Source organism: Narcine bancroftii, chromosome 6 (genome assembly GCF_036971445.1).
Source record: "Narcine bancroftii isolate sNarBan1 chromosome 6, sNarBan1.hap1, whole genome shotgun sequence".
Taxonomy (NCBI): Eukaryota; Metazoa; Chordata; class Chondrichthyes; order Torpediniformes; family Narcinidae; genus Narcine; species Narcine bancroftii.
The window spans coordinates 17,957,701-17,970,239 of record NC_091474.1 but is presented as its reverse complement, the minus strand read 5'-3'; the positions used below and the strand labels follow the sequence as shown (position 1 = coordinate 17,970,239).

Genomic DNA, 12,539 nt, shown 5'->3' with positions numbered 1-12,539 from the left:
GAAATCTTGTTCTTCCGTTTTGAAGAATCGATAATTGGACCAGTTGATCAAAGAATGCATTCAAGAAAACCTTGACTTTTTTTGGGGTGGACTTTGATATGGAATGTTATAAAGGTATTTGGGTATGTCAGATCAGTGATAGCTTTCCAGCCATTAACTGAAGATTCTCCTAGCTGCCATCAGAAAACAATTTTTTTGAAGATTCAAAATGCTTTTTAGCTTGTTAATAGAAGACAATTTTCAAAGTTCTGTAGTTCCAAGAGTGTAGAGTTTGAAACTGATTTTTATCTTTGCTTTTGGGCAGAAAGATAAATAATTGAAAACAAGGCTCTTTGGTGGACTGTTTGTAACAAAATAAAATCATACATTGCTTTAAAAAAGGAGGCTGGTCTGTAAATGTTTTTGTTCTCCACAAATATTGTATTTTTAACAGTCCATCAGAACTGCACCCCAATTTACTAGTGTATCTAAATGTGAATGCATTTGTGGTTTGTCTTTTCAAATGTAACTAAAAAAAGTTCTAATGATTTCTGGTTTTAGATGTTGGATGAAAACAACCATTTGATACAGTGTATCATGGATTACCAGAGTAAAGGCAAAACTGCAGAGTGTTCTCAGTAAGTTTTGATGTCATTTTTAAGTTTGTTCTGAGTGAAAATGTCTCCGTTAATGTCATAGGTACCAGAAGACAAGAAAATATTGATCTGTCGTTATGAAAGGCCTGAAATATTTATGCTGGAGAGGTTGTCAGATCTGAGTGAAATTGTTTAGGAAATATTTTGACATTGAAGTAAAATGTCTAGTAATATTATAATATAGTTAATTAAGACATGTTCTTAAAATTGACATTTATTAGTTGGTATCAGTTTATATCTCTCTCCTGAGATGTTGGTGTCAGTTTTTTTAAAGTTAACTGTGAATTAGTACAGCCTTGATGTGGAGATCTTTATCAATATTGGTCTATTTTGGAGAGTGATTTGGCTAGGACTAATGACATTAGGATTATAACAACAGTGAAAGATCTGGTATTACTCAAATCAAAAGGTTTCTCCTGGATTTAACAGTGTTTATGATTTGACTGTGATTTGAAACTTCTAAATGTTAAGGCTTTTAAACATGATTATTACCATTTGCAGAGGATTGGGTCCATTTTTCTAGCTCTGCTCAGTCAATGCGTCTTTGATGTCAAGTGATGATGTATTTTTGTTGGTTTTTTTTTCCTCTCCCATTACATAGCCTGATGGATCATAAGACTACTGTGGAAATTAGATGTTCAGATCACTGTTGAAAAGCTTACAACTAAAGAAAAGAAAATTATAGTTTTCTGAAAATCTGCTTCTTTTAATGAATGGTGTTGCTAATTGTACAAACTATTTGCCTTTTGCTTTGTGGTTTGCTATGTTGCAAAATCCTATAATTGACACAACAATTCTCCCATGTGTATGTTCTTCTGTGCCTATTGAATAAAAGTAGAATTTTATCGGCAATCGTTCATGCAGATATTTGATTACTGGCATAGGATTCGTATTGTTTTCTACAGCTATATTTTTTTGGAAAGTGCACTGAGGTCCTCCATTTTTCTTTCATGAAAGCATTCAGGTTGAAAGAAATATTAAAAAAATTCTGGATTTAAAAAAAAACAGTTTACAGCTTATGTTCCACTGAAGTGAAGCACTGTGTCCATTTAAAATTAAAACTGTCGTGCAGCTAAAAAGATAATTTGGGTATTTGCTCTGATGCACAATGGCTAGTTTAATATATTGTTTGTTTTCTTTGCATTGGTGTTTTTGGGCATGGGATTTGCTTTTCGAGAATAATTTTTTTTTCCTATTATAAAGTGTCATATGGCACAAAAATGTAGAAATTGCCTGAAGTGCCTCTTACAGTTAGAGAAAGAAAAGCAAAAGAGAGTCCCTTCAGTGACACTGAGTATCTGTGGATTCATCTCCAGTGCTCCCAAAGCCTCTGAAGCCACCCAGAGTCCAGTCATAACTTCGCAACCCAAGCTCCAGATCCCAACCTCCGATGTGATTAGAAACCTTTCAGCACCCTCTTGCATCCCAGTTCTGATACCTGGTACCTCTTCAGCCAGTTTTGAATCAGTGTCTAGCAGTCCGCAGCCTGGTGTGAGTCCCTTGACTCAGTAGTGTCACTAGAGTTGGTGTCATTTACCTCACCACCCCTCCCCCCCCCCCCCCCCCATAGACCGAGCATACAAGAAACAGGTGTGCGTTCCTTGTATGTCCAGGGCAGGGGTGGCACTGAGCAGGTGGTTGTGGGGGGGGGGGTTGGGTTTGGTTGGCAGCAGTGCTGAGCAGGGGAGTGGTAGTGGCATTGAGTAGGGCAGGGGGTGGCAGCAGCACTGTGCAGGGTGGTGGGCTCTGACTGGAGTGCATTGGAAGGTTCAAAAAGTAAATTAGCATAGAATTTTAGCTTTGTAGGTATATTGATACATGCATAATGGGCTTAAGAAAAATGTTTTTGTTATAACCAACTACACTTCTTATGATCCGCACCACCCCACTACCTCCCTAGTGACACTAGTGCCTTAACTGCAGTCTCCAGCAGCCCACAGCCTCCATGGGTACCTCGTCGAGTCACCAATAGCCCACCACCTGTTTGGGTTCTTCAGCCACAGAGCCCCTCACTGGTCCGATGCCGTGGTTCCTTTCCTCTGGTTCTCCTTCTCAGACAGTGGGGGTGGGGGGGGGGGGCGGGGGGGAGGTGTTCTCCCTGTTTTCTGATGCTCTGCACCAGTCCTTTGATTTCCTGGACTATGTAACTCCTCGTGGGTGCTGCTTATCATAGGTGCTGCCTTCTTGGGCGCAGATCACGGGGTTGCAGGATTTTCAATTAAAAAAAAAGTCCGCTTCTTTTTGGAATATTTATTTTTGATTTTTCAAAGACTCATGCAAATCCCCAAAACAAAATATTACATTCTTTTTCCACATAATATGATTTACAGAGTCCTTGCTTTCCCCCTCCCTACACCCTCCCCTCCCTAAATTGTTCAAATACAAAAACCACCCAAATACCAACAAAGAGAATGATCCTCCTCGAGGCAAGAGGACGTCGGATTTAAAAAAAAACGGGTAGGGGCCAAAAACACATGTCGTCTGCGCCGCATTCCCCATTTCATACTCTTAATCCTTTTCCTGCTGGGACGGATTGTTTCTTTTCTCCTATTCGGGGAGGGAGGGGAATGCGAATTATATCTGTGGATCTTTGTACCTCTGATACCTGGTTGCGACACTTCAACAAATGTGTCATATCTCTTCAGTAAATTGTAGGTGGTTTTCTCCAAGGGAATGCAACACTCTATTTCCATAGTCCATCATACGGTATTTAGCTGGGAGTTGGACTTCCACGTAACCGCTATATACTTCCTTGCGATCTTCACAAACTGAATTTGGTGTTTGGACAGTCTGGACTGTATTTCTTCAATGTCGCCTAGAAGGTACAACTCCAGATCCTGTGGGAAAATCCACCTTTGTAATTTATTTCAGAGTATCCCTCAGGTTTTCCCAGAAGGATCTCACCCTTGTACACACCTCCACACCGCACTTAAACCACATTTCTGAAATTTCTGGCTTTGACTTGTGTAATTTTATCAGTGTGAGGTATAACTGACTCAAAAAATTATAAAAATTCCCATCAGGCTATTCAAACACAAATCATTCATCAATTGTTATGCCTGAGTCTGACTCCTATCTTTCCCTTGACTAATGTAAACCTGGCTTCAGGCCTTCACTTTGGATTATGGAACACATTCTAGAGATAAATTTACACAAATCCCATTTTGAATTGGAGTCTCCATGTCACTACCAGTCAGGCAGAGTTAAACATCAGCTCCTTTAACGGGCCATTTCAAACCTGTACTGAGCAGATGGTAGTCGGACTGGGTGGTATAACCCTGTTTGAGAGCGTAGTGATTTTGCTCCCTGCTCTCCCGGGTCCACACCAGTAGCAGCACTGCTGTTGCAGCAGCTCCAGCAGTACTCCCATTTAAAAAAATTTGTATTCCAGAATTGTACTTAATTTGGCACAATGCGAGCGAACTGGCATCAATGGGGAAAATGATTGGCAAGTATGAGGCTTTGGCATTGATATATTGAGACCTAGAGTCATAAAGTACAGTAATGGGCTCTTCAGCTGATCTTTTTATCATTTGACACTAATCCTTATTGCTCATTTTGGGTTGTATCAATAGTTGTCTTGCCTATTTAAGTGCTTGTTTAAATATCCTTTAAACAAAGTGATTGTGTCTAACTCCACCACCTTCTCTGTTAACAGGTTTCAGATGGTAATCTCTTTTTAAAAAACAGCCTTTCCTGTCAAATTCCCTTTAAAAAAACCTCCCCTTTTCTTACCTTAAAACTTTTCCTTCGAGTTTTTTTAAAATATTCCAAACATGGGGGAAAGATTCTAACTATCAATGCCACTTTACATTCCATGATCATCTTCCTTTACTGCACTCTCTCCAGCGCAGTCACATTTTTGGGCTAGCCTGGCAACCAGAGCTGCATGCGATACTCCAAGATTCAGATTTATTGTCAGAGTACATACATGACATCATATACAACTCTGAGATTCTTTTTCCTACAGGCAAGGCAGAATTACCACTTATTGGTAATGCAAAAAAAACTGTACTCAGTGTACACATGTAAACAAATAAAGACGTAAACAAACTGATATAGAAAGGGGAAAAAAAGCAATAAAGTACAAAAGTGAGAGTCGTTAAATAAGTCCCTGATTGAGTTTATTGTTGAGGAGTCTAATGGTGAAGGAGTAGCAACTGTTCCTGAACCTGGTGGTGCTAGTTTTGTGGCACCTATCCCTCTTTCCTGATGGTAGCAACGAGAACAGGGCATGTGCTGGGTGGTGTGGATCCTTGATGAATACTGCTGTTCTCTGACGGTGACGTTCCCTGTAAATCTTCTCGATTTTCCCCATAGATGTTCTCCATGTTGGGGAGGGTTTTACCTGTGATGTCCTGAGCTATGTCCACTTCCTTTTGCAGGGCTTTATGCTCATGTAATCTAACCAGTGTTTTGGAAAGTTGTAATTTTGCATCCCAACTTTTCCTATTCTGTGTCTTAATCATAAGATCATTTTATTCATGTAGTTGCATGTTGTTGCAATTTTTAATTGCAGTACTGTGCTTGGTTTTTTTTGCCATTGCAGGACCTCAGGGGTTTTTTTTTTAATCGATATTGACCAATTATTATTGCCACCTCACTGATCTTAAACTCAAAGATTTATTGAAGCAGAATGATTATAGCACTGAAGGAAGCCATTCAAACTAATTAGCTCCTTATCGATACCTTAGAAAATGGGAACCTTTTATTAGGGAGTAGAATCTTTAGATGAAGAATAACTGCTTGTGAATTAAGCATTTTCTTTAATGCTGTTGCCAGATCATAAAAGTTTAATGAGAAAGGAAAGTATGGGGTTAATAGTTACAATTTAAAGTTTAGAATTTCTGATGTAATTTTACTCATTGTTGTGGGAGCATTATTTGATGGGGAAATAGCAGGTAGCAAACAGAAACTTCCGAGTTCAGTTGTGGTAGTTGTACTTGGTTGATAAATCCAAATATTGGCGTTAACTTGTTTCACAGTAGATCTGGAGTCAGTTTGAAACTTTATGTATTCACAATATTCTAGCTTCGTCTTGTTGGGGACAGGAAGAACACTAACTTGGGAGCATTTGTCTTTCCTTCATTGCATTTATCAATTGTGTTCCATAGTTCTAGGAAAGGAGTATACTTTCCCTCGACATAGCTGATGCCATCTGTCATTTTAAAGGATTTTACATTTTCAGAGGCTCCATCTTCCATTTCAGACATGACTTTAACTAGAATGGGTGCAGATACTTTAGAGGCAAAATAATTGTAAATTCATGCATGCTCGCTAGCTTATGAGTTAAAGTATTTTGCATTGAAATGTTGGCTATAATTCAGGCATCAAATCTATCTTGTGCTGCAGCACTGATTTCCTGTAGATGATGATATTTTCCTTCCGAGTTATTGATAACATTTGTAGGAATATCTAGAAATAATTTTGTCATCGGCTTTCAGTTGACATTGGATTGATTGGAGATTGGATCAATGTGTAATAATTAACGTATTAACTCATGGAAAAGCATGATGCTATTATTTACTTTTAAACAATATTTATGGCAGAATGAAATTCAAGACTTACTGTAGTCCACTGCCACTTTGAAAGTTCATAAGACTTTTGAACTTAGTAAAATGTTAATACCATATATACATTATGCAAGATAAGTTATATAATGTCAGTAAAGGGAGAGATATATGAGGAAATGCTCCTATGGATCCAAAGTTAATTAGAAATGATTTGCAGAATTGATTAGATTTGGATTTTTGGAAGTTCACAACAACTTCCCCTTAATTTTAAATTTCAGATTGAATTCTTGACCATTTGTCATTTTCAATCAAAACTTGTTTAGCAATTGACTCAACACTTTATATTTAAAATCTGACTTATGACAATGTTCTTGAAACTTTATCTTCCATTTGATTCTCGATTCCATCTTTTTAATTCTTCTGAATTTATACATTCCATTCCACTCAGTAATAGGGGCTTCAAAGATTGACTTCCTGACAAGACCGATGTTAATTAAAAAAAAAACACAGAAATGCTGGAGGAACTCTGCAGACCTTACAGCATCCATAGGAGGTAGATATATAACTGATGTTTTGGACCTGAGCCCTTCATCAAGATATGAATTTTTTTAAAAACAGACAGGCACCTGAATTAAAAGGCTGGGGAGAAGGGAAGAAAGGGTAGGGGAAAGTTTACAAATGAACAGATAAAAGATGTTAATTGGATATTGAAATGAAGACTGGTGAGAATTGAGGGGGTGGATGAAAGCAGAGCTCAGGGAAAGGAAACAGATGGAAGAGAGAGAGAAAGAGAGACAGAGCTAGAGGAACAGTGACATAGGGATAGAATGGGGGAGGGGGTTGTCCAACAGAAACCAAAGAAGGCACTGATATTGCCATCCAGTTGGAGTGTTCCCAGATGGGATGTTTCTCCAATTTGCAGGTGGTCTCAGTTTGGCAGTGCATGAGACCATGGACAGACATATAGGCAGGGAATTGAAATGGATGGCCACTGGGAGATCCCGCTGTTGTGGCAGACAGAACCAAGATGATCAACAAAATCATCTCCCAGTCTGTGTCTAGTCTCTCCGACGTAGAGTAGACTGCAGTGGAAGCACCGGATGCTTAAAAATTTTTTTTCAAGATTTGGGCATTGCAACAAGGCCAGTGTATATTCCCCATCCTTAATTGCTCTTGAAAAGGTGTGGGTGAGCTGCTCTTTTTTTGAACTATTGTACTGCAATCTTTTTGGTGAAGATACAACCACAATGCTTTTTGGGCAGGAGATCCAGGGATTAAACCCATTGATAATGGACCAGTGATATATTTCCAAGTTAGGATGGAGGTCCTGGTGTCTCCATGCAGTCCTGAATGAGGTAGGGAGTTTGAGATCTGCAACAAGGATAACTTGAGTGAGTAAAGCAGTGGATTTTGTCAATGCTACCAATTCCAGAATGCATTTTTGTGTCCTTACTACTATGGTACTTTTTCCAATCAAAAAAAAGCTCCTCTTTCTTGCCATTGCCAGCATCTCTGTTGAATCTGCCCAGTAGGTGGAGAAGTACATAATCAGCAATTGTCATGCAGAATTGCCTATCTATATATTAATTACCCCTCTATTTGTCTGAAATCCAGGATCATGCTACTTTTGTTCCTCTTTCTTTATATTAATAATTTTATTTCTCTGAATGTGGAGAAGGTTGAGAAAATGAGGATGATTTTGTATTCTTGCATCTGAAATTTGTGAATGAATCATATCTAACTGCAGTCCAATTTTTTTTTTGAAGGAAGCTTTATAGCTTTGACTTGTTTTGATCATTTGGAAGACAAATAATTTTCTTGATGTCATCCTGCAATTCATACATGCTTGATTAATTTATTTTCTAAAATTGATTTATGTCACAGTCCGCTGAATGAAAAAAAACATGTTACACTATAGATCATTTACCATGCAACATACTGGAGAAACTCAGCAGGTTACACACCATCTATAGGAAGTGAAAGGTAACCAGTGATTTGGGCTTGAGCTCTTCATCAAGGTATTAGCAAAATGCAGGTAGGCAACTGAGTAAAAAAGGTGAGGAGGGTAGAGGAGAGGAGAAAGGGATGGGGAGGGAGACAGGCTAACAGGTAAGATGTCATAGTATGGGAAAATAGAGAGAACAAAAAACTGATAAGTGATCGAAGGAGGAGGTAGCTCTCTGAATAGAAAGGAAAGAGATGGAGAGAAAAAAAACAGAGGGAATCAGAAAGAACGAGGCTCTGGGGAGGGGTTTAATAGAAAACGGGGAAGTCGCTATGAATGCCATCTGGTTGGAGAGTAACGAGGGACAGCAGTCCTCTAGGAAAAAAGGCAAGTGCAAGTGAGTTTGGGTAAAATATTTACAACCTTATTGTGCAACCTGAGCTGTGGGGATGGCATTCAGGGTAGTAGTAGTATACTCTCGCAGGATGTGGAACATATAGGTATTACTGATGATTACACCTGCGAGGAGTGTATTCAGCTGCAGCTCTGCACAGACTGAGTTAGGGAGCTGGATCATTTGGAAGGCAGGAGGAGTGATAAACAAGAGTTATAGGGAGGCTGTCACACTGAGGAGGAAGGAAGTGGGTAGTTTGGTGACTGTCACCAAACTACAGGCTACCAGGCAGTCAGTGGAGGGCCCTTCCCTTTGATAACAATGTTATCTTGGATTCTGTTGAGGGATGACCTACCAGGGAAAAGCTGCAGCAGCCAAGTCTCTGCAACAGAATCTGGTCACACAAAATCAGTGAACCGATGCGGACTCGAAAGGCCAACATGGCCTGTTTCCGCTCCGTAAATGGTTATATGGTTCTGTGGCTCAGAAGGGAAGAAGGAAGAGCAAAGATGACAGGGGATTCATTGATTACGAGAATAGACAGGAGACTCTGTGGAAGGGATAGAGATTCTCTAATGGTATGCTGCCTCTCGAAAAAAGATCGGAACTGATAATGCTCAAGCGAATTACAAGATTGTCAGGAAAGAGCTTAAGAAAGAACTTGGGAGAGATGACTTAAGTGTGGCAGTTGCCTTAGATACAGAAAAAGCTTTTGAAAGACTGGAGTTGGATTTTGTATTTAAAATGCTGGAAAGATTTGGATTAGGTCAAAACTTTATAAATTGGATTCGAGCCCTATACAATTAACCCATGGCCAGAGTTGTGACAATTGTGCAAGTATCTCCAGCATTCCCACTGTCCAGATGTCTATTATCTCTGGCTCTGTTCATATTGGCTATGGAACCTTTGGCGGAAATTATTCAATGTGGTCCAGACTCCAAGGGGTTCAGGGAAGACTAAGATGGACACAAGATTAGTCTGTTTATAGATGATGTATTAATATATCTGACAGAACCATAATATTCTTTGCAAAAGCTGCATTTGCCACTGAAAGATTACAGGAGGGTCTCTGGGTATAAAATAAATAGGAACAAAAGTGAGATTATGCCATTAATTGATGGGGATTATACAAACTGTCAAGGAAATACGCAATTTAGATGGCCAAAAAATGGGATTAAGTACTTGGGGATTAAAACAGATAACAATTTGAAAAATGTATATAAAATGAACCTGCTTGAGAAGGTTGAAGATTTAAATAAATGGATAAGTCTTCTGATAACATTGATTGGAAGAGTTAATTGTGTTAAAATGAATTAATAATATTCCAGCATGTACAGTGTCTCTTCCAATACCATTACCACAGAAGTTTTTTTTCAAAATTTGAATAAATTAGTTAGGAAGTTTCTTTGGAAAAGTAAGTTAGCCAGAGTCTCCATGGAAAAATTAACTTGGAAATACCATATGGGTGGAAATTGAATTGCACAAAGTCAAAGAGTTGCAGAAGATCTTGTATACAAATGGGACACTACATCTATTTCTGATGGAAAAGAAGCATCTCTAACCAACCATATTTTGAATATTTGGTATAAATGAAATAATTTAATTGGAACAAAATGGAAAATATTTTCAAAAATTCTCTTGACTCAAAATAGATTAATTCCTTTAACAATAAGTTTCTACATATGTGGTCCTGGAAAGGCATCAGGTATATAGAAGATGGTTATGTGCAAGGACAACTTATGTAATTTGAGTAATTTTTTTTTAAAGTTATATTCTTCATAACACAATCTTCTGCTACTTTCATTTGAGCTATTTTCAGATATTAATTTGGACCAGCGATAATATTACCAGAGTGCAGTGAAGTTTACATCTGCAATGTACTCTTTACTTCAATTAGGAACTCCCAAGTTATATAAATCAAAACAAAGATGGGAATCGGTCTTGAATATTAGTATTGGTGATTAAAGACTGGTCCGAATTATGTCAGGACAGCATGACCAATGCAATAAATGTAAGATATAGATTGGTGTAATATAACTTCTTGCATCAGCTATATCTTACCCCACAGAAATTTCATAAATTCAATTTTAATATATCGGATATATGTTTTGGATGCAGTGAAGAAACAGGAACCTTTTGACATTCTACCTAGTCATGTTCTAAAGTGAAACCTTTTGGAAAAATTTAAGAATTTTATTAGACCAGATTATTGGGAAACAATTGCAACAAGGTCCAGAATTGTTTCTCCTTGGAAATATTGTATGCATAAGAACCGAAATGAGGCTGTCCAACTACTGATTAGAATTTCTTAAAATTGCATTAGCAGTGCCCAGGAAATGTGTTGCGGTTACTTGGAAGTTTGATTCCCTTCTGGATGTAGTCCAATGGTATGTGAAAATGCAGTTGTGTTTCCCCTGGAGAAAATTACTTGTAATTTAAGGAAGAATTATAAAATGTTTTTGCCGGTATGGCAGCTATACTTGCAGAATTGAATATTGAGGGATACTTATTCTGTTCCTGAGTTTGAGGTCCTTGTTCTTTCCCCTTTTTGAAATCTAGGCAAGAAAAGGAATTAGATCCTCCGAAGTGGATCCCAGATCCTGACAGTTCCTCCTCTTTTCCTACTTATCTGTTTCTTTCTCTCTTAACTATTTTCTCATTTCTTTTCAGTTTTGGGGTTTTGATTGGGGGTGGATGGGTCTGTTTGGAGATGAGGACAATGTGTACCATTGATTTGTTTATTTCAATTTATGTATTTAGGTAATGGTTATTTCTTGATAAATGTTTGACCACAAAATTAAAATAAAGTATAAAAAACATTGGGAGAGCTAGAAAGGCCCAAAGAAGGCCTTAGTAAACAAGATTGAGAAAAACCCCAAGGATTCTACATGTGAGAAGAACAAGTGGATAAGAGGATAGGAACATGCGCATGGAGTTGGAGGAGGACCTTAATGAACACTTTGCTTCAGTAATCACCAAAAAAAGGACCTTGACAATTGATGAGGACTTAAAATAGACTGAAACGCTTGAACATATTGACATGGATCGGAAGGAATTCCACAGGACCATAAGAATGGCAGGGAGTCTCCAACCCACTCCCCCCCCCCCCCCCCCTCCCATTGACGTGATCTACCAGGATTGTTTTCTGAAAAGGGCAAGCAAAATCATTGAGGATCCAAGCACCACCAAGCTGAGAAAAAGCTTCTTCCCATTGGCAGTGAGAACGCTGAAAGTCCAATGGAACTGCTCGCACTAACCATTCGAGACTCTCGTATTTATGAAACAATATTTATTTATTTGGATATATGAATGTTTGTCCTGCATATATATTGTTTTTCTGTATGTGTGTTATGTCTGGTTGTGTGTCTGCGTTATTTGCACCGGAGAACACTGTTTCGTAGGGTTGTACTTGTGCAATCAGATTTTTATAACTATGACTTGATTAAGAAAGAAGATGTGTTGGAGCTTTTGAAAAGCATGAAGTTAGATAAGTCATCAAGGCCAGATGAGATTTATCTAAGGCAACTATGGGAGGAAATTGCTAAGCTACTGGATGATCTTTGCTTTGTCGCTAGGGACAGAAGTACTGGAGGATTGGAAGGTTGCAAATGTTGTTTCCCTGTTCAAGGAAGGGAGTAGAGATAACCCAGGAAATTATAGACCACTGTGTCTTACTTTTTAGTGGTGGGCAAACTGTTGGAGGAGATCCTGAGAGGCATAATCTGATCAAGGATAGTCAGCATGGCTTCAACGGGGGAAGGTTGAGCCTGGTTGAGAAAGAGGAAGGGTGGTTGATAAGTTTGTGGATGACATGAAAGTTGGTGGTGTTGTGAAGGTAAGCCAGAGGCTACAGAGGGACATTAATAGAATGCAGAGCTGGGCTGATAGGTGGCAGTTGGAGTTTAACCCAGAAAAATGTGAAATTGTTCATTTTGGGAGACCAAATTTGAAAGCAGAATGCAATGTTAATGGAAGGACACTGATCAGTCTGGATGAACTGAGAGGTCTTGGGGTTGGTGTCCGTAGGGCACTCAAAGATGCTGCACATATGA

At 38.7% G+C, this 12,539-nt stretch overlaps 1 protein-coding gene across 2 annotated transcripts in view; it reads left to right on the top strand.

Annotated features, from left to right (window-relative positions):
* LOC138735768 (calcium-responsive transactivator-like) overlaps positions 1-12,539 on the top strand; it is a 73,501-nt gene that overhangs the window by 2,942 nt on the left and 58,020 nt on the right. For both annotated transcript variants that reach the window (XM_069884147.1, XM_069884146.1), the window contains exon 2: positions 541-617. In XM_069884147.1, the coding sequence (XP_069740248.1) occupies positions 541-617 (77 nt within the window). The remainder of the gene's footprint in view (positions 1-540; positions 618-12,539) is intronic.